The sequence below is a fragment of the Oncorhynchus gorbuscha genome, linkage group LG16, assembly GCF_021184085.1.
Source record: "Oncorhynchus gorbuscha isolate QuinsamMale2020 ecotype Even-year linkage group LG16, OgorEven_v1.0, whole genome shotgun sequence".
NCBI classification, from domain to species: Eukaryota; Metazoa; Chordata; class Actinopteri; order Salmoniformes; family Salmonidae; genus Oncorhynchus; species Oncorhynchus gorbuscha.
The window spans coordinates 53560818-53579501 of NC_060188.1; the positions used below are offsets into that span (position 1 = coordinate 53560818).

At 41.1% G+C, this 18684-nt stretch overlaps 1 protein-coding gene across 2 annotated transcripts in view; it reads right to left on the minus strand.

Annotated features, from left to right (window-relative positions):
- Window positions 1–4764: 4764 nt before the first annotated feature.
- Window positions 4765–18684, minus strand: part of LOC124000897 (opioid-binding protein/cell adhesion molecule-like) — a 412918-nt gene continuing 398998 nt past the window's right edge. For both annotated transcript variants that reach the window (XM_046307575.1, XM_046307574.1), the window contains 3 exons: window positions 18530–18650; window positions 8473–8624; window positions 4765–5312 (listed from right to left, as the gene is read on the minus strand). In XM_046307575.1, the coding sequence (XP_046163531.1) occupies window positions 5209–5312; window positions 8473–8624; window positions 18530–18650 (377 nt within the window). In that variant the 3' untranslated portion in view covers window positions 4765–5208. The remainder of the gene's footprint in view (window positions 5313–8472; window positions 8625–18529; window positions 18651–18684) is intronic.

An 18684-nucleotide genomic window follows, 5' to 3' on the forward strand; every position in this document is an offset into this window, starting at 1 on the left:
CACTGCTAGCGTGATACAGATCAGGGATGGACAACTTAGATGGTGATGGGGGCCACAATAAAATGGAACCCATCATGATGAGCCGTAGTAGCCCCCCCCCCGACTTGCGAGCAAAACATTTTAGTGGCCCCCCTCATGACAGCAAAGAGAAACAATTTGCTGACTTTCCCGTAATTAAGTGACTGCTGATGCGCAACCACATTTTTGAATTGTAAATTAAATTGAGACCCTGACTGAGTAAAAAATAAAATAATAACAATATGTATTATTATTTATTTTGGGGGGTGTAGGTCCACAGACCTACAAAAGGCGGGGCAGGCCAGTTGCCCATCCCTGATATAGATAATTGTACCCTCTCTTTCAGTTATACAGCATACCTTTCATGTTTCATGATAAACATACTTCCATGTGGTATGACACTACATTATTTTGAACTTCATTTAGCCAGAGAACAAATTACTTTTGTTAGGAAGTATAGCATTTTCCAATTACATGAAGCTAAATGTGTGTTAATTGTTTCCAATTTAACAAGTTATACTTGAAAGTGGATCCCCATGGTAACTCTGACCCTCATTTTGCTTTTGGTTTATTTACAAACCCAAATCATGGATTGCTATCTGTGAAACCCCACTGTATAGCCATTTTTAGAAAATGAAACCTTTCATTAGGTATGGAATTTTGGTGAACTATTCCTTTAAAATAATGGTGCAGGAAAAACGGACAGACGGTTTCTGATTGTGTATTAGTTGTGTTGTATTATATTGGTTCTGAGGGGTATTACGTTCATACTGTTAGCTGGACATAATTGTTTTTCACACACAGACATACTACTTGGTGACACTTCCTGTCTGTGTGCCATTTGCTAAAGGAATGATTAACAAACATGAATGGAGTCATGTAGAACAATGAAAAAATGTGATACTTATTACTTGCAAAACGCTGAGCCTTGTCTGAGCCTTGTTACAAAAGGCTTATCATTTGACAATTAATAAAAGGTTTCCTATGCAATTTATGTTTGTTGTTTATAGTTTTTTACATAATTAATTAATGCATACGGGTTCATTAACTATTAATAGACCATTAATAAAGCTTTTATTGACAGCATATGTACAGTTTTGCAGAGTACCCAGTATGGTTAAAGATTTGACACTTTTGTATAGTAAACTGGATGAGATTTGATCAAAAAGAGAAACAACAACAGCTCCCTAGCTAGCCAGTCATTTGCATATGTGCTGCTTAGTTTAGTTTAGTAATGTATGTTGACTCCAGGCATGGAACAGTTTAAGTAGATATGACATCGCTATTGTTGTTTTACTGCTGCTCATAAATTACTTGTTATTTTTGTTTCTTTCTCTTATTCGTATTTACTATAATATTTGTTTTTAACTGCATTGTTCGTTAGGGACTCGTAAGTAAGCATTTCACTGTAAGGTCTACACTTGTTGATATTCTGCGCATGTGACTAATACAATTTGATTTGATTTGATTTGTTCCCCCAGGGATCTACATCTATCTTTTGACCCTCTCTTTGTCATAACTGCAAGATTACAGTATTGACTAATACACCGTTCATGATCATTTATGCACAGATTCGCATTGAACTTTAGGTTTATGACAGTGTAACTGCACTTGTGTTGACAAAAAAAAACTTTCCTTTGAGTTTTCCTCAAGTGACAGAGACATTTATTTTGTGGATAAGTTGTGACACTCTACAGTTCTTCATAAATAAAAGTGCAGAAATTGGAGAACTTTGAAGAAATACTCATCAAAGGGCCTCTGTACATGGGTGGGGGAGTGGCAAGAAAAACAAAACAGTTTATCCTTCTGACCTAGGAGACACCAGTCTTGATAATACTCATGTTTTACATATAAACATCAAGTTCAAAACCATGTGTATTGACAACATTTCATTTGATCCGTATTCATCCAGGAATAGTAAATCATTGAATGTTCTCTTTTATAAAACACAATGCACTAAAAAACCTTAGTTTGTTTTCTCTTACTTTGCGTGGTTAGGGCTCTATTCAATCAGATCCGCTTTAGCCGACACCCACATAGCAGTTGTTTTGGGGGCGTTGGGGGTGGAACTGTGTTAAAGCTGTCAAATCCACAACCGGCTCCTGGCATACCTAAAGTGGACATTGCCATTGGCTGCACAGAGTCACATTAACAGAAATCCCATGCAGCCTTGTTTATGAGGTCTAACGCTGAGATGTGAGATGTAATCTACACCTCAATTAGGATGATAGCAATACTCCTTATTTCATTTAATGATTTTTAGTTTGAGCATAATTATTTATATATATCCTACACTTTCTCATACACTACAGTGAGTATTGTAGTATTTACAGTTAACTAGAGTATAAATACTGTGGAAATGACTTCCCAAGGCAGGGGGCCCAATTGTAACCCATTATAGTCTTCAAAATGGCATAGTCTGAAGGGTGTCTGTGTTTACGTATATGCATGCACATGTGTCTGTCTGTGTGTGTGTGTGTGTGTGTGTGTGTGTGTGTGTGTGTGTGTGTGTGTGTGTGTGTGTGTGTGTGTTTACGTATATGCATGCATGCATGCGTGTGTGTGTGTGTGTGTGTGTGTGTGTGTGTGTGTGTGTGTGTGTGTGTGTGTGTGTGTGTGTGTGTGTGTGTGTGTGTGTGTGTGTGTGTGTGTGTGTGTGTGTGTGTGTGTGTGTGTGTGTGTGTGTGTATACACACTCTTCTCTGCTGCTGCCTGATAACCAGGCAGTTTTGGGACGGGACCAACATGCAACAAACCAGGTGGTGATTGCATTGTGGGGTGGCTGTGCGAAGGCTGATCAGAAGTGACAGCTGTGACATTGAATGGTTCTTATTCATTTGAAAGAAAAGGAGAAGACATAACAGCTTGAGCCCCCCAAATAGATAGAGTTGATGCGATACAGGGGACATTCCGATCCTCACCCTTTACTATTCAACCCTCTGATTGATAGAACACTGGGGTCAGGGCAAAACATGTAGTGATCAAATTGCAAGCTACATTTGTTATGGCAAATTAATTGTTTTTCACTGGACATTTTATAATGAAAGAACTTTAGAGCCTGCATTTGATACGCATGTGATCTTAATTGGATTCAAAGCCTCCTCCTACACTTGTATGTTATTTGTTATTGTTTCATTTTGTGTGGGCCATCATGGGAAGTAATGTGTCACATAGTCAAAAGGACTAAGGACTTTGTTTTTACAGTTCCTAATTTATGGACAATGTAAAACTTTATCTTCAGATGACATGTTGATTACTCACAATAGCGGTTACATCATTGCGATTCATGGACTCACTTGTATGTATGTTTTAAAGTACATTTCCTGCAATTCCACACATTTTGCCATGGGGCAGTTTTACAGCTAATGGGGTGGAGATACTTTTTTCAGTTTTAAAGCTAATTTCCTGCAGGTCTCCACAATTTGCCATAACTTATGCCATGTTAATGATGTTAATGATATCTGAGTGAGAGTGTCTAATCAAATCAATGGGGGCTCCCTTGAGGTCAGGGCCCCTGGGCATGTGCCCCGAGTGTCTGGTCGGTGTTCAGCCATGATTACTCCAAGTGTAGATAGCTGGCTAGACTAATTTACCAATCTAAAAATTGTTGACTGACATGGCTAATGGAGATTTTAAAAATTCTGATGCACAACCAAATTTCATACTTGCACCTTGTGTATTCTACTATTTTAACTCTCAACAGTAAGTTGAGATCCCCGAGTTCCTTAAAAAAAAGTGTTTTGTTGTTGCTGTTCTGGGGCACCCTAGCAGCCTGAGTCCTTAAGCGACCGCTTATGCCTGGAGCCGGCCCTGGCTATATCAAACAGTTAACCATGCAGGTAAAGTACATGAGAAACATTCTAAACTAGAGGAAATAATGAACGCGGTTCAGTGAATTTCTGCTAGGCTCTTTGCAGAATTGTTTAGAATTGATTGTGAGAGTAATTTAGGTAATCAGGCAACGTAATTTGGAAACTGTTCCTAAATCAGAAACCTTTGTGTCTGTTCAATAGATATGCAGATATACACATCCAATATGCACACCAGTTTCAATGTTTATTTGAATAGGGCCTGAAAGGACACAAACCGACAGACATTCACAATTTTTCAATCCCTGGTCAATGCAGAGGGCTAGAATGACTTCTGGGTTTATACTCTCTTGTTTTCTGCAAAGTTTTGCCATTTAAAGAGAGATCAGAACATTTGATCAATGACTCTCAATGACTCATTTCTCTTCACTTCTTGTAGTGGGGAGCGCAGGACGCATTTCTACATGTATCCTGTTGGAATCATGTTGTTTTTTCCTTTACCGTTTGCGGTTTGTTCGTAGACACCCACATTAGCTAAATGGGATTGTGGGATGTCGCTGTACTCAGTGAGAGAACAAATCACTTGTGCAGTGAATAAACTGTTTTCTTTGCACATTTCTGCCTGTGTATATCAGTCTTGTCTGTCTCAAAACTTCCTTTTAAAAAGGCGATAGCCAATTTCAGACAACTTAAAAAGCACTGTCATCATTTGTCTTTGACTATGCAGTTCTTCTCAGTGACAACCCCAAAAACGGTGTCAGTGCTGTTTATGCTTCAACAGTGCTTTTTTTTGCTGTGTATGGACTTCATTTGTCACAAATAATCCTTAAATATTTGATATTGTGTTGTTCTGCCACTGAAGTTGACATAGTTTATATTGAATGGTCTGTTTTTGTTATTATTCTGTTGCATACAACTGTAAAAATACAGTAAAATGAACAATCACATTGCATGTTTTATTTTTTTTGTAATTTACTATAATAAAAAAGCTTATGTTATTGTACAGAGAACAAACAGGACAGGACACACCAGTAATCTGAATGTACACCTCAATATTTGGGCAAAACCAGTCAACTATCAACACTTACATTAACTTTTTGTTTCCCCTTTTTTACATACAAAAGGTTGGAGTGACACAAACTTGGTAGTACCATCACCTCAGATCAGCTTCCAGGTCGACCCTCTCCCTCCCCACCCTCCTAGATATGTCCCATCTTCTGGTTTTTGTCCAAAAGAAGACATACCGCCAATGCAAACCCCCCAAAAAGAAGAGCAAACCAACGATGTTATTGGTGGTTCCTTTTGTTCCATTTCTTCTTCTGGGACCAAGAGTCTTGTTGTTTTTCAGTGCTGATAGAAGCTGATGATGGCCTGTGTTGCATCAAAACTTGAGTAGGAACAAAAAGAAAACAGTCAGCAGTAGGCAGAACGAGCAGTGGGGCGACAGTGCTGCCCTGTTCACATCGTGCATCATGGTCCCAGGGCCTGTGGGGAAAAATGTTTAGATATTAACTTCACAGTAAGGCATCGAAAGAGACAGTGCTTACCCCCACTTAGCTCTCTTACTGTGTCTATCCCCCCTCCACAGCTAAAAAAAGTGTGGGATCTATTGGCTTTAACTGCCAACAAAACTGGATGTTGGCTTTAGGGCCTTTTCCTGGAAAGTAATCTAGGGGAAGGAGGACTGGAAAGAGGTCATCATCAGCAGTAACGTTAGGTAAAGAACCAACCAGATGCATTCCTCCTGCACATTGAATAGGACCCGTTGCTTTGAAAACTGAGCATATCCTCCATTAGACACTGACCATCTTAACAAAGCATAGCCAGGAACTCAAATAGCTATTTAACCACAAATCCATCATTCATATCAGAGATGACAGGGTATTCTATACCCTTTGATGATCAAAAAGAAACATGCAGTACAAAACAAACAACATTCCCCAAATACCTTGGCATGTGAAGTGAGGAGCACAACTGAGGCTAGAGGAGAATAGAATAGTGTAGGATGGCTAAAATTGCTTCTTAATATGTGTTTTTGTTGAAGTTTGTTACTCTCTGTAAACTGCTGGAACTGCATTCAAAGGAAAAGTTGACAATACACTGTGGTTAACTATAATGCTATCCTAAGAGTTTTAGAAGTTTTCTATGACTCAACAAATTTGTATACTGAGCTATTGTATTCTCTCAATAGCTATTAAATCCAAAGAGGCTCAGCTCATTCACATGATATGCCTCTAGAGATAATCAAGAAGTTGGTGCTTTTTGTCCTACTCACGTCGACAATGTTACAATTCATTTATTAATGGCTTTACTCTACATTACAAAACTGCAAGTTTGCTTCACTGTGGATTTTCCCCCCACAACTATGAATAAGACCACTGACAAACAATATGTACAGTATATGTCTGCTTTATACCCCACCATACAGACAGATCTACATTTAGGCCAGGATTCAATCAGATCAGCGTTAACCCACAGTTACCAGCAACTGCATAGTATATCATTTATTTTGTTTAGGAAATGTCGGAGGTGTAACTGCATTCTGTAGATAATCTGTAACCATGAAGTGCTTCAAAAGGCTGGTCATGGCTCACATCAACACCATTATCCCAGAAACCCTAGACTCACTCCAATTTGCATACCACCCTAACAGATCCACAGAGAGAGCTTCAAGTTACCCTTGTGTCCACATTACCAACACATTTACGTGGTCCAAGCACACTAAGACAGTCGTGGAAAGGGCACAACAAAACCTATTCCTCCTCAGGAGACTGAAGAGATTTGGCATGGGTCCTCAGATCCTCAAAAGGTTCTACAGCTGCACCATTGAATCACTGCCTGGTATGACAACTGCACGGTCTCCGACTGCAATGCGCTACAGAGGGTAGTGCGGGACCAAGCTTCCTGCCATCCAGGACCTTTATACCAGGCACTGTCAAAGGAAGGCCCTAGAAACTGTCATAGACTCCAGCCACCCTAGTCATAGAATGGTCTCTCTCCAACCGCCGGGCAAGCGGTACCGGAGCGCCAAGTCTAGGTCTAAGAGGCTTCTAAACAGCTTTTACCCCCAAGTCATAAGACTCCTGAACATCTAATCAAATGGCCACCCAGACTTTTTGCATTGCCCACCCCTTCCCCTTATTTTACACCGATGCTACTCTCTGTTGTTATCATCATCTATGCATAGTCATTTTAATAACTCTACCCACATGTACATATTAACCGGTGATCCCGCACATTGACTCTGTCCGGGTAACCCCCTGTATATAGTCTTGCTATTGTTATTTTACTGCTGCTCTTTAATTACTTGTTACTTTTATTTCCCATTGTAATTCACATTTTTTTAAACTGCATTGTTGTTTAGGGTCTCGAAAATAAGCATTTCACTGTAAGGTCTACTACACCTATTGTATTCGGCACATGTGACTAATAAAATAGGATTTTATTCAATCATAACTGCATAGCATATCAGTGCTTTTGTTTAGGCAATGTCGGAGGTGTAACTGCATCATAATTGTCTAATCCACAGGTGGCTCCAGGCATTATACCTATCGCAGACATTGCCATTGGATGTATTAGTAGAAATCCCATGCATCTGTATTAGAAGATCATACACAGGAATATGTGATGTCATCTAAACCTTGATTAGGCTGATATAAATCCTTTTAAGTTTGAGTGTCATTATTTCTATATAGCCTACAAAAGCCACATTCGTTGATGACAGGTGATCAAATCGAGCACACAGCGATGCAATCACCATAGCTAAACATTGTCAGTAGAATGGCCCGAACAGAAGAGCTCAGTAACTTTCAAACTGGCACCGTCATAGGATGCCACCTTTTCAACAAGTAAGTTCATCAAATGTCTGCCCTGCTGGAGCTGCCCATGTCAACTGTAAGTGCTGTTATTGTGAAGTAGAAACTTCTAGGAGCAACAATGTCTCAGCCGCGAAGTGGTAGGCTACAGAAGCTCACAGAACGGCACTGCTGAGTGTTGAAGCTTGTAGAGCGTAAAAATCTTCTGTCCTCAGTTGCAACACTCAATACTGAGTTCTAAACTATTTTTCATGGTTCGAGCTTGGCCCCTTAGGTCCAGTGAAGGGAAATCTTAACTCTACAGCATACAAGACAATTCTGTGCTTCCAAATTTGTGGCAACAGTTTGGGTAAGGCCCGTTCCTGTTTCGGCATGACATTGCCTCTGTAAACAAAGAGTGGTCCATACAGAAATTATTTGTCAAGACCAGTGTGAAATAACTTGACCGGCCTGCCCAAAGCCCTGACCTCAACCCCATTGAACACCTTTGGGATAAATTGGAACGCCGACTGCGAGCCACGCCTAATCGCCTAACATCAGTGCCCGACCTCACTAATGCTCTTGTGGCTGAATGGAAGCAAGTCCCCACAGCAAAGTTCCAACATCTAGTGGAAAGCTTTCCCAGAAGAGTGGAGGCTGTTATAGCAGCAAAGGCGGGACCAACTGCATATTAATGCCCATGATTTTGAGCATGTGTCCACATACTTTTGTGTTTAAACTATAGCATCTTCAATTGCTATAATTGCATCCCCAGTGCACACAATAACACAAAAACATGTACAGTATTAAACCGATATAGTACTTCAACAGTAACAGTAAGGCAGTCTTACCATAGAGGATTATACTTGCATTGGTGATCCCCATGGTGTTCAGGGCAACACACGTGTAGTTTCCGTAGTCCTCTTCAGAAACATTCAAAAACATAAGCATGGATTGTTTACCTTGGTTCTCTATCTTAACCCCATTCAGTCCATTGAAGAGTCTGTAAAGAAGAAAATACGTTCTTAGAATATTGGTACTGGAATCCCATATCTACTGTACATGTCTATCCATAAGAAAATCCCTATAGACGTGAAGTTAAAAGATACATCTTATCTCAATCAAATTTGGCCCATTGGGGGATATGGTGTGAAGGTGTAGTCCAGGGGTGTGAAATACATTTTGCCCCGGGGGCCGCATTTCCTTGCCATCAATATTAGCAAAAAATAGCTCTCAATTCATTGTTTTGGTAATTTTCTATTCTCCCCTGACTGTCTACCTATTATTAGCAAGCTGGACAGTCCATTATCATTTCTAAACCGTTTCGATTCAGTTTAAGTCATTAACAAAAATTGAGTTTATCCCCTAGATTGGACGCCCGTATGTTTGAAACCCGTGGTGTAGTCTATAAACAATGTCGGTATAATCCAGTCCAGTTTGAGTACATTGCTGTGTAGGTATTTGTGTATGTCACAGGAGGTTGGTGGCAACTTAATTGGGGAGGGTGGGCTTGTGGTAATGGCTGGAGCAGAATAGATGGAACGGTATCAAATACTTTAAACACACGTTTTCCGTGGGTTTAATGCCATTCCATTTGTGCCGTTCCAGCCATTATTATCAGCCATCCTCCCCTCAGCATTCTCCACTGGTGTATGTGCATGTCCTTGAGAAGGGCTTAGCACAAGCATGGCTGCTAGGTAAAGACTATTAGTCTCGGGAACTTACATCGACAAAAATACTTCTGAAATAAGTCTCTAGAGCCCTAATACTGAACACAGCTCATTGGGTCATGCTGAGACGACAGCTCCGGATCGCTGTACAACAATCTGCATTGTGTAAAAAAATATTTGGCTGCATCACTAATATTCCCCACACTTCACTGGCTTGTGCCGGTTCATTTCGAAACAAGATAGTGTAGTGATTTATTATTTTTTTAAACTATACTTTCTCAGAGGTTTTCCAAGCAAAGCAGCCCATTGACAGAAACAAATTATGCAAAAACAAACACAAGTCGACTTTGGTGGCCATGATGATTCTCGTCCAAAGAAAGTAAAGTAATTTGGATAGTAAATTATAATTATACAAACTAGAATATCCCCTGTGGAAAATAAAAACAGCTGGGGGATATAAATCTCCTAACAATCAAAAAAGGCTGAGACCCTTAAATGCCCAGTGCAGTCAAAAACATGAATTCCTCTGTTATATGCATTTCCAGACTATGTTGGAATAATACTGTGAAATATGAAAAGGATGACAATGCCCTTTTAGTGTAAGAGCTGTTTGAAAAGACCTCCTGAAATTTCAGCCTGTTGATGGGTGGTATATGGCCTATATACAATGGTGGAAAAAGTACCCGGCTGTCCTACTTGAGTAAAGTAAAGAAATGACTCAAGTAAAAGGGAAAGTCACCCATGTCACGCCTTGGTCTTAGTATTTTGTGTTTTCTTTATTATTTGGTCAGGCCAGGGTGTGACATGGGTTTATTGTATTGTCGTATTGGGGGTTTTGTAGGCATTGGGATTGTGGTTGATTAGGGGTTGTGTCTAGTATAGGCTTGGCTGCCTGAGGCGGTTCTCAATCAGAGGAATATAGTGAAGTAAAAGTAAAAGTTGTCAAAAATATAAATATTAAAGTAAAGTACAGATACCCCCAATAAATACTTTAAAGTATTTTTACTTAAGTACATTACACCACTGCCTATATACCACGACTAAGGGATGTTCTTATGCACAACGCAACGCGGAGTGCCTGGATACAGCCCTTAGCTGTGGTGTACAGGCCATATACCACTAACCCCCGAGGTGCCTTTTTGCTTTTAGAAACCATTTGCAACACAGTAAGGCAAAGAAAGACACATCTATATTGAACATTTTGTTTTAATAAATAAATTCATAATAAATACAGAAAAAGTAGTCTCGTTGCTAGACTGGTTGCTATGCAACATAACCACAGGCTAGCTAGTACGTTTTCATTAAATGTATGCAAAAACAGAGCATTAGCGCCACTTCTCGAGTGACTAATACACAGCAATTATGTATTAATGTTGATCTGAATGATGCCTTTTATTGTGCATGAATGAAAAAATTGCCCCACGTTATTGTTTGTTATTGCCTTGCCCATGTTGTTGTTTATTGGATCCATGCTGCTGGAAATGGATGCCATTCTTCTAGTTGGGGAAGTTGCTGCTTTGTTGTCAGAAAGAATAGTGCTTCACCGCTTCGTCGCTTCCAAATTTGGCATCCAGTAACTTTGAAGATAGGTTTCAGATCTGTGTCCATGGACAGACATTATTTCTCATGGTTCGGAGGCAGAGGGGATCACCCGGCAGTTCAAACATGTATCCCCGTCCACTCTCCCTGTTCTTCTCCTGCAGGCCCTTGTGTTTTTTTTTTGTGGTTTTGTTGAACGAGAGAGTCGCATACTGTAAGCTATTCTCGTCTGTACATATATTAAATGAGTCAGGTTTCAGACGGTTTCCCTCCTTCACCCTTTTGCTCAAAATGAAGTTGAACATCAAACCATCGTTTCTTCACCAAACCATCAGGTGTTTCAGTGTCCAGAACCTTGGATTGTTTGATGAGCTGCATGTCTTTTTCAGTTATGGCTGTGTGGTGGGCAGCTTTGTCGAGCGCCTCTTTCCTCACGTTTTTATTTACGTCGACAAACACATTGTTGCTCGTTGTGAATTCGGTGTCCTTCTGTATATTCCATGCCAAACTGATAGGGGGGGGGGGGTCTTTGATATGTTGGTTCAAACCAGCTTTGTGTCCAGCATAGCTGCTAATCTCATGTTCTTCGCCATTCATGTTCCTGACTGAACCAGAAAAGTACTGTAGGATGTCGTTCAGCTCCGTTTTTTGTTGTATTCCCAAACTCACAATGTATCCCTTTTTCCACACACCCGTCAGTGAAGCAGGTAAGAGCCCACTTTGTTTGTTTCACATTGTACTTGTTTCTCTCAAGTTCATCTAAACTCTTATTTTTTACATGGGCATGTCAAACTATTTTTGATGTAGCCAATTTATCAAGGTGAAAGGCGCAATGATATCAAGTTGAAAAGGCTAAACGTGGTATACAAGCTCACATACTCACATACTCACAGCTAAATGTGGCTTTAGCCAATCAGCATCCAGTATCTAAACTACCCGGTTTATAATAGTTACTAGACGAATAAGAATTACACTTCCAAACCTCTCTGCCAATATCAACTCTTTTTCAGTTTTTCCCTCTCCACTCAGACCACGTCCAGACAGTCCTAGCAAAATTCTTGCTTGAGAAATTGCTCTTTGCAAGCTATTTTTGTTTCTTTTAGACCATTTTTATAAAAAGAACTATCACAGTAGGGTACATAACCTTTTCACACGTACCAACAAATGAGTGTGATCATCTACAGTTGTCCCTGTAACGTACGCTCAAACCAGTGTGATTACAACACTTATTTAGAATGTCAAGTTTCGATTGACACAACAGTCAGCATTTGAGCTAGCCACACTGTTTTTTCACAGAAACATTTTGCACAAACACAGTCCTTGCTAAGTTTTGTCCTGAATGTGACCAGTTTATTTTTGGATGCAATGTTCAGACATTCACAGAAGTAAAGAAAGCATACAGAATCCTCAAAACCGGAAAATGTAGGCTACATTAGACCTTGTGCTAAATGAGGAAAGATTGACATAACACAAGCCGTCATATTTAGATCATTCTCAGCTGACAGAACCCACAATATGAATTAGCTAATAGCAATTACAATTTATAATTCATCACATCACGGGTAAGCTCACCATTGATTGAAATAATTGAGTAAAACACTTTTTAAAAAACAAAAGTAATCCGAGTTCCGAATTCTTTGTAGTGTGCATGTTGAAGGGGGTGTGTTGTCTACGATCATTCATGTCCCTTCATTCACTTCCGGAAGTTTACTTGAAAGATAATTGAAGCATTCCTTCACCTCATTATAACATCTTTGGTCAGACAGAAGTGTACGTGACACGCAAAATGTATTGTATAATGTCAACAAACATGGCGCCACACATAGCTGGCAAATAGCTTAACATTAAGCCATTATAATCAGTACAACCTTCAAAAAAGTATTTTACACACATCATAGCTGTTCATTACAATCTATGCAATCATCTGAATGCATTATTTTCACCAGTACTTGAAAACATTTAAATAAAACTGGACACACCTACTCATTCAAGGGTTTTTCTTTTACATTGTAGAATAATAGTGAAGACATCAAAACGATGAAATAACACATACGGAATCATGTAGAAACCAAAAAAAAAGTGTTAAACAAATCTAAATAGATTTTAGATTTTAGATTCTTAAAAGTAGTCACATTTATATACAGTACCAGTCCAAAGTTTGGGCAAACCTACACATTCAATGGTTTTTCTTTATTTTTACTATCTTCTACATGGTAGAATAATAGTGAAGACATGAAAACTATGAAATAACACATATGGAATCATGTATTTTAGATTCTTCAAAGTAGCCACCCTTTGCCTTGATGACAGCTTTGCACACTCTTGTCATTCTCTCAACCAGCTTCACCTGGAATGCTTTTCCAACAGTCTTGAAGGAGTTCCCACATATGCTGAGCACTTGTTGGCTGCTTTTCCTTCACTCTGCGGTCCAACTCATCCAAAACCATCTCAATTGGGTTGAGGTTGGGTGATTGTGGAAGCCAGGTCAGCTCATCACTCTCCTTATTGGTCAAATAGCCCTTACACAGCCTGGAGGTGTGTTGGGTCATTGGCCTGTTGAAAAACAAATGATAGTCCCACAGCGCAAACCTGATGGGAAGACATATATCGCTGCAGAAAGTGTCCATTGAATTTTAAATAAATCACTGACACTGTCACCAGCAAAGCACCCCTACACCTCCTCCTCCATGCTTCAGGGTGGGAACTACACATGCGGAGATCATCCGTTCACCTACAAAGACACGGCGATTGGAACCAAAATTCTGAAATTTGGACCAAAAATTTCCACCGTCTAATGTTCATTGATCGTGTTTCTTGGCCCAAGCAAGTCACTTCTTCTTATTGATGTCCTTTAGTAGTGGTTTCTTTGCTTAAATTCAACCATGAAGGCTTGATTCACGCAGTCTCCTCTAATGAACTCTGGGTGTTCCATTCCTTTGGCGGTCCTCATGACAGGCAGTTTCATCATAGCGCTTTATTGTTTTTGTGACCACACTTGAAGAAACTTTCAAAGTTCTTCACATTTTCCGCATTGACCTTCATTTCACACCATGATCTGATCCACCTGTCTTTGTCCTTGTCTCCACCACCCTCCAGGTGTCGCCCATCTTCCCCATTATCCCCTGTGAATTTATACCTGTGTTCTTTGGTTGTCTGTGGCCAGTTAGTCTTGTCTCGTCAAGCCGAGCAGCGTGTTTTTCGTACTCCTGTTTTCTTGAGCCCCTGTTTTTCTAGTTTTCCTGGTTTTGATCATCCTGCCTGCCCTGAACCTGCCTGCCATTCCGTACCTTTTGACACTGCCCTGGATTACTGACCTCCTGTTTTCTCGAGCCCCTGTTTTTCTAGTTTTCCTGGTTTTGATCATCCTGCCTGACCCTGAGCCTGCCTGCCACTCTGTACCTTACGGACTCTGCCGAGGACTACCAACCTCTGCCTGCCCTTGACCTGTCATTTGCCTGCCCCTGTTTTACAACAGATGTCTGTTATTCTAACTGTCTGCATCTGGATCTTATCCTGAGTCGTGATCAGGCCCTACACCCAAATAAGGGCACTGCGTTCATCCACCTCTGGCTGCTCTGGCTCCCCAATGGTGGAACAAACTCCCTCACGACGCCAGGACAGCGGAGTCAATCACCACCTTCCGGAGACACCTGAAACCCCACCTCTTTAAGGAATACCTAGGATAGGATAAAGTAATCCTTCTCACCCCCCCCTTAAAATATTTAGATGCACTATTGTAAAGTGGTTGTTCCACTGGATGTCATAAGGTGAATGCACCAATTTGTAAGTCGCTCTGGATAAGAGCGTCTGCTAAATGACTTAAATGTAATGTAAATGTGATAGTACGCCACTATTGGGCGCCACTATTGGGAGGCACGAGGAATTGCTTCATGGTCTTATGGAAGGTTTCCAGACCTTTGCAGAATGCCATGACCGTGTGTTTATTACATTGATGGAGCAATCCCGCAGGTTGTCTGTTAGGCAGCCTATCACGACGGTAACCTCAGTAACCCGGCTGTCAGCAGTGCGTCTTTCCCGGCCACCCCGGCTTCCCAAGAACCCCGCTTACCTCCCTCGGAACACTTTGCTTGAGAATTGGGAACCTGTTGTGGGTTTCTCTCTCAGTGTTCGCTCATCTTCGAGCTGCAGCCCTCCTCCCGTCGAAGATAGCGTACCTTATCACATTGATGTCCGGGCTCTTGCCTGGGCTACAGCAGTGTGGGAACAACAGTCTGCCGTGTGCTTCAGTCTGGAAGAGTTTGTGGCTGAGGTGAAGAAGGTTTTAGATTCTCCGTTGTCCGCGAGAGAGGCTGCCCGGTAGTTACTCAAGCTCCAGCAAGACTCCTGCAGGTGTGGCAGGTGGATTTCCGCATGTTGGCTGCCGAGAGTGCCTACAACCCAGAATCTCTGTACGAAACGTTCCGACATGGATTATCGGAGGAAGTTAAGGACCAGTTCGCAGCCCAGGAACTGCCGACAGATGTCGAATCGCTCATCGCCTTGACTATCTAGATCAGTGGGCGGCTACGGGAACGTAGGAAGGAGAGGAGGTCCAATTCCGGTCCCCCTCGCCCACCCAAGGATTCCACCTTGCCTCCAAGGCATCCCGGAAGTCCCCAACGTCTACGTTTCTGAGACAATCCAAGGCTACCTGAGTTCTCCCGAGAGTTCTCCAGAATCTGCCAATTCGCATCTTCCTGAGCCGATGCAAATAGGCAGAGCTAGGTTGTCTCCAGCTGAACGTTTATGCAGACAATACGAAGAGTTGTTTGTATTCCGGGACTAATGGTCATTTCGTGGCTACCTGTCCACTAAAAAATCAGGCTCACTGGTAGGTGCGAGTACTCTGGTGGGCCATACGGAGAACTTTCCTTCTCCTCTTACTCACACCCCTCTGCATGTCATCCTGCTTTGGGGGAACCACTCAAAATCTCTCCCGGTACTTATCAACTCTGCGGCCCACAATACCACTCCCATCAACCTGCGAGTGTCAGGGAACCACAGCGAGGCTATACAGTTCATGATTATTAAGTCTTCCCAAGTTCCCGTGGTAACTGGACTGCTGGTGCTATCATGGCCTAGAGCCCATTCTGCCACGCCAATTGCCTGAAGTTGGTGCAGCCTGCCCCGGGATCTTTGTGTGGGCTCAGAAGTAGCCTCAGACCTCTCCGCCATTCCCGCCGAGTACCAGGACCTCCGGGAGGTTTTCAGTAAGGCCCGGGCCACTTTGTTTCATCTGCATTGACCCTATGACTGTGGGATTTATCTTCTCCTGGGCACCACACCACCCCGGTGACGACTGTATTCACTGTCGGGTCTGGGGTCCAAGGCTATGGAGACCTACATCAAGGACTCCCTCGCCCTGGACTACCGACCTCTGCCTGACTTTGACCTGTTGTTGGCCTGCCCCCTATTTTATAATAAACATCTGTTATACGAACTATATCCATTTGGGTCTTTTCCTGAGTCGTCATACTGCAAGTGTTAAAGTAATGATGGACTCTCATTTCTCTTTGCTTATTTGAGCTGTTCTTGCCGTAATATGGACTTGATCTTTTACTTAATAAGGATATCTTCTGTATACCACCCCTACCTTGTAACAACACAAGTGATTGGCTCAAATGCATTTAAGAAGGAAAGAATTTCCACAAATGAACTTCTTAAGGATGACGCAGAACACAGTTCCCATGCAGGAACATCACTCAGCGGAATTTCAGAACGCCACCTATAGTTTTTGATAAAACTCAAACTTTCATTAAACTGTCATTAAAATACACATTTAAGGTAGTGAATTAAAGCTACACTCGTTGTGAATCTATCCACCAAGTCAGATTTGTAAAATGCTTTTCGGCGAAAGCATGAGAAACTATTATCTGATAGCATGTACCCCCAAAATACTGCAACGGTCACCTAACACGACAGATTTTGCGTTAGCCGGCGCTACCCAAAACGCAGAAATAAAATATAAAACATTCATTACCTTTGACGAGCTTCTTACTTGGCACTCCTGGATGTCCTATAAACATTTATTTGGGTCTTTTTTTTCGATTAAATCGGTCCATATATAGCCTAGATATCGATCTATGAAGACTGTGTAATCAAGGAAAAAACTGAGTTTGATAACGCAACGTCATTTTAAAAAATTTAAAAAGTCGACGATAAACTTTCACAAAACACTTCGAAATACTTTTGTAATGCAACTTTAGGTATTAGTAAACGTTAATAATCTATCAAAATGATCACGGGGCGATGTATATTCTTTAGCTCCACGTCTTGAAATCATGTCCGGATATTTCTCAACCAAAACATCCTGTCGGAGACTGGAAGAAATCGGCTCCCTTGTTTCGGTTTGACCAAGAAACAAATTCGAGACAAATGACAAGACTGTTGACATCGTGTGGAAGCTGTAGGTATTGCAACCTCAGCCCCATTAAATGTGGTTCACCTTTATCAGTGGGTTCAAGTCGCGCATGGATATATTTTCCCATTTTCAGTGATCAGATTTTCCTGCACTTTTCGATGAAACTCACGTTCTGTTATAGTCACAGCAGCGATTTAACCAGTTTTAGAAACGTCTGAGTGTTTTCTATCCACAAATACTAATCATATGCATATACTATATTCCTGGCATGAATAGCAGGGCACTGAAATGTTGCGCGATTTTTAACAAAAAGCTGCGAAAATTCGCACCCTCCCTAAGAGGTTTTAACAAGGCCCACAGATTAATTGAAAATAAAAATATATATTTTTAAAGAAAAATATCAAATATATTTAGATTTTTAAACACTTTTTTGGTTACTACAAGATTCAATATGTGTTATTTCATAGTTTGGATGCCTCCACTATATTGGGCTCCCGAGTGGCGCTGCGGTCTAAGGCATTGCATCTCAGTGCAGAGGCGTCACTACAGACACCCTGGTTTGAGGCTGTATCACAACTGGCTGTGATTGTAGGGGACAATTGACCTGGGTTTGGCCGGTGTAGACCGTCATTGTGAATAAGAATTTGTTCTTTACTGACTTGCCTAGTTGCATTTTTTTATTCTACAATGTAGAAAATAGTAAAACTAAAGAAAAACCCTTGAATGAGTAGGTGTGTCCAAACTTTTGACTGGTACTGTACACATATGCATATTCTACAGTATGCTACACGATATACAGAAAATAAGGCACTTACTTTGATAGGAATGCACACATGTCCAAAATGATTAATTGTAAGGAAAACAACAATGAAGGCAATGCAGGCGCCAGCCAGAATTTTTTTGTGCAAGACTGCGCAACTATCTGTATACTTGATCTGTGGAAACACTGTGGAAGTGCTTGGGCTCTCAAAGAGAGAAGTTTGTCCAGCTAAGTGAAGGTTCAAACATAAATTCCCTGAAATGGGCTACTTTAATGTGAATTAATGAGGAGGCGGAACACACCTCAATAAAATTCTATTACATTTTTTTTTGTTAGAAATCATTTTAAATTCACAAGTTGAAACATAGCCTATAAATAATTAGCAGGCAGCGCATGTTAATAGTCCTGAAAGCATGTGCATAAAACAAGTCACGCTGGGGCGACCGTTAGAGATATTTGGAACTCACAGGTGAAAAGGTTAATTGTCATCCAGAAATGATTTGATATTGAGATTCAAATGGCTGCATTGGACATTTACAACATAGACTATTTAAAAAATATATATTTTAAGGACTTACCTGCGGTCCTCTTTGTACCACTCAAAATCTGCCCCAGGAACAGCAGAGGCCTCACATTGGAGCACCCCTTTTTGGCCCACTGGGGTACCTGTACTCCTGGCATTCGAAATGAAGGGAGCGTCTGTAGGATGCATGACATTAAATTCGTTTTATAG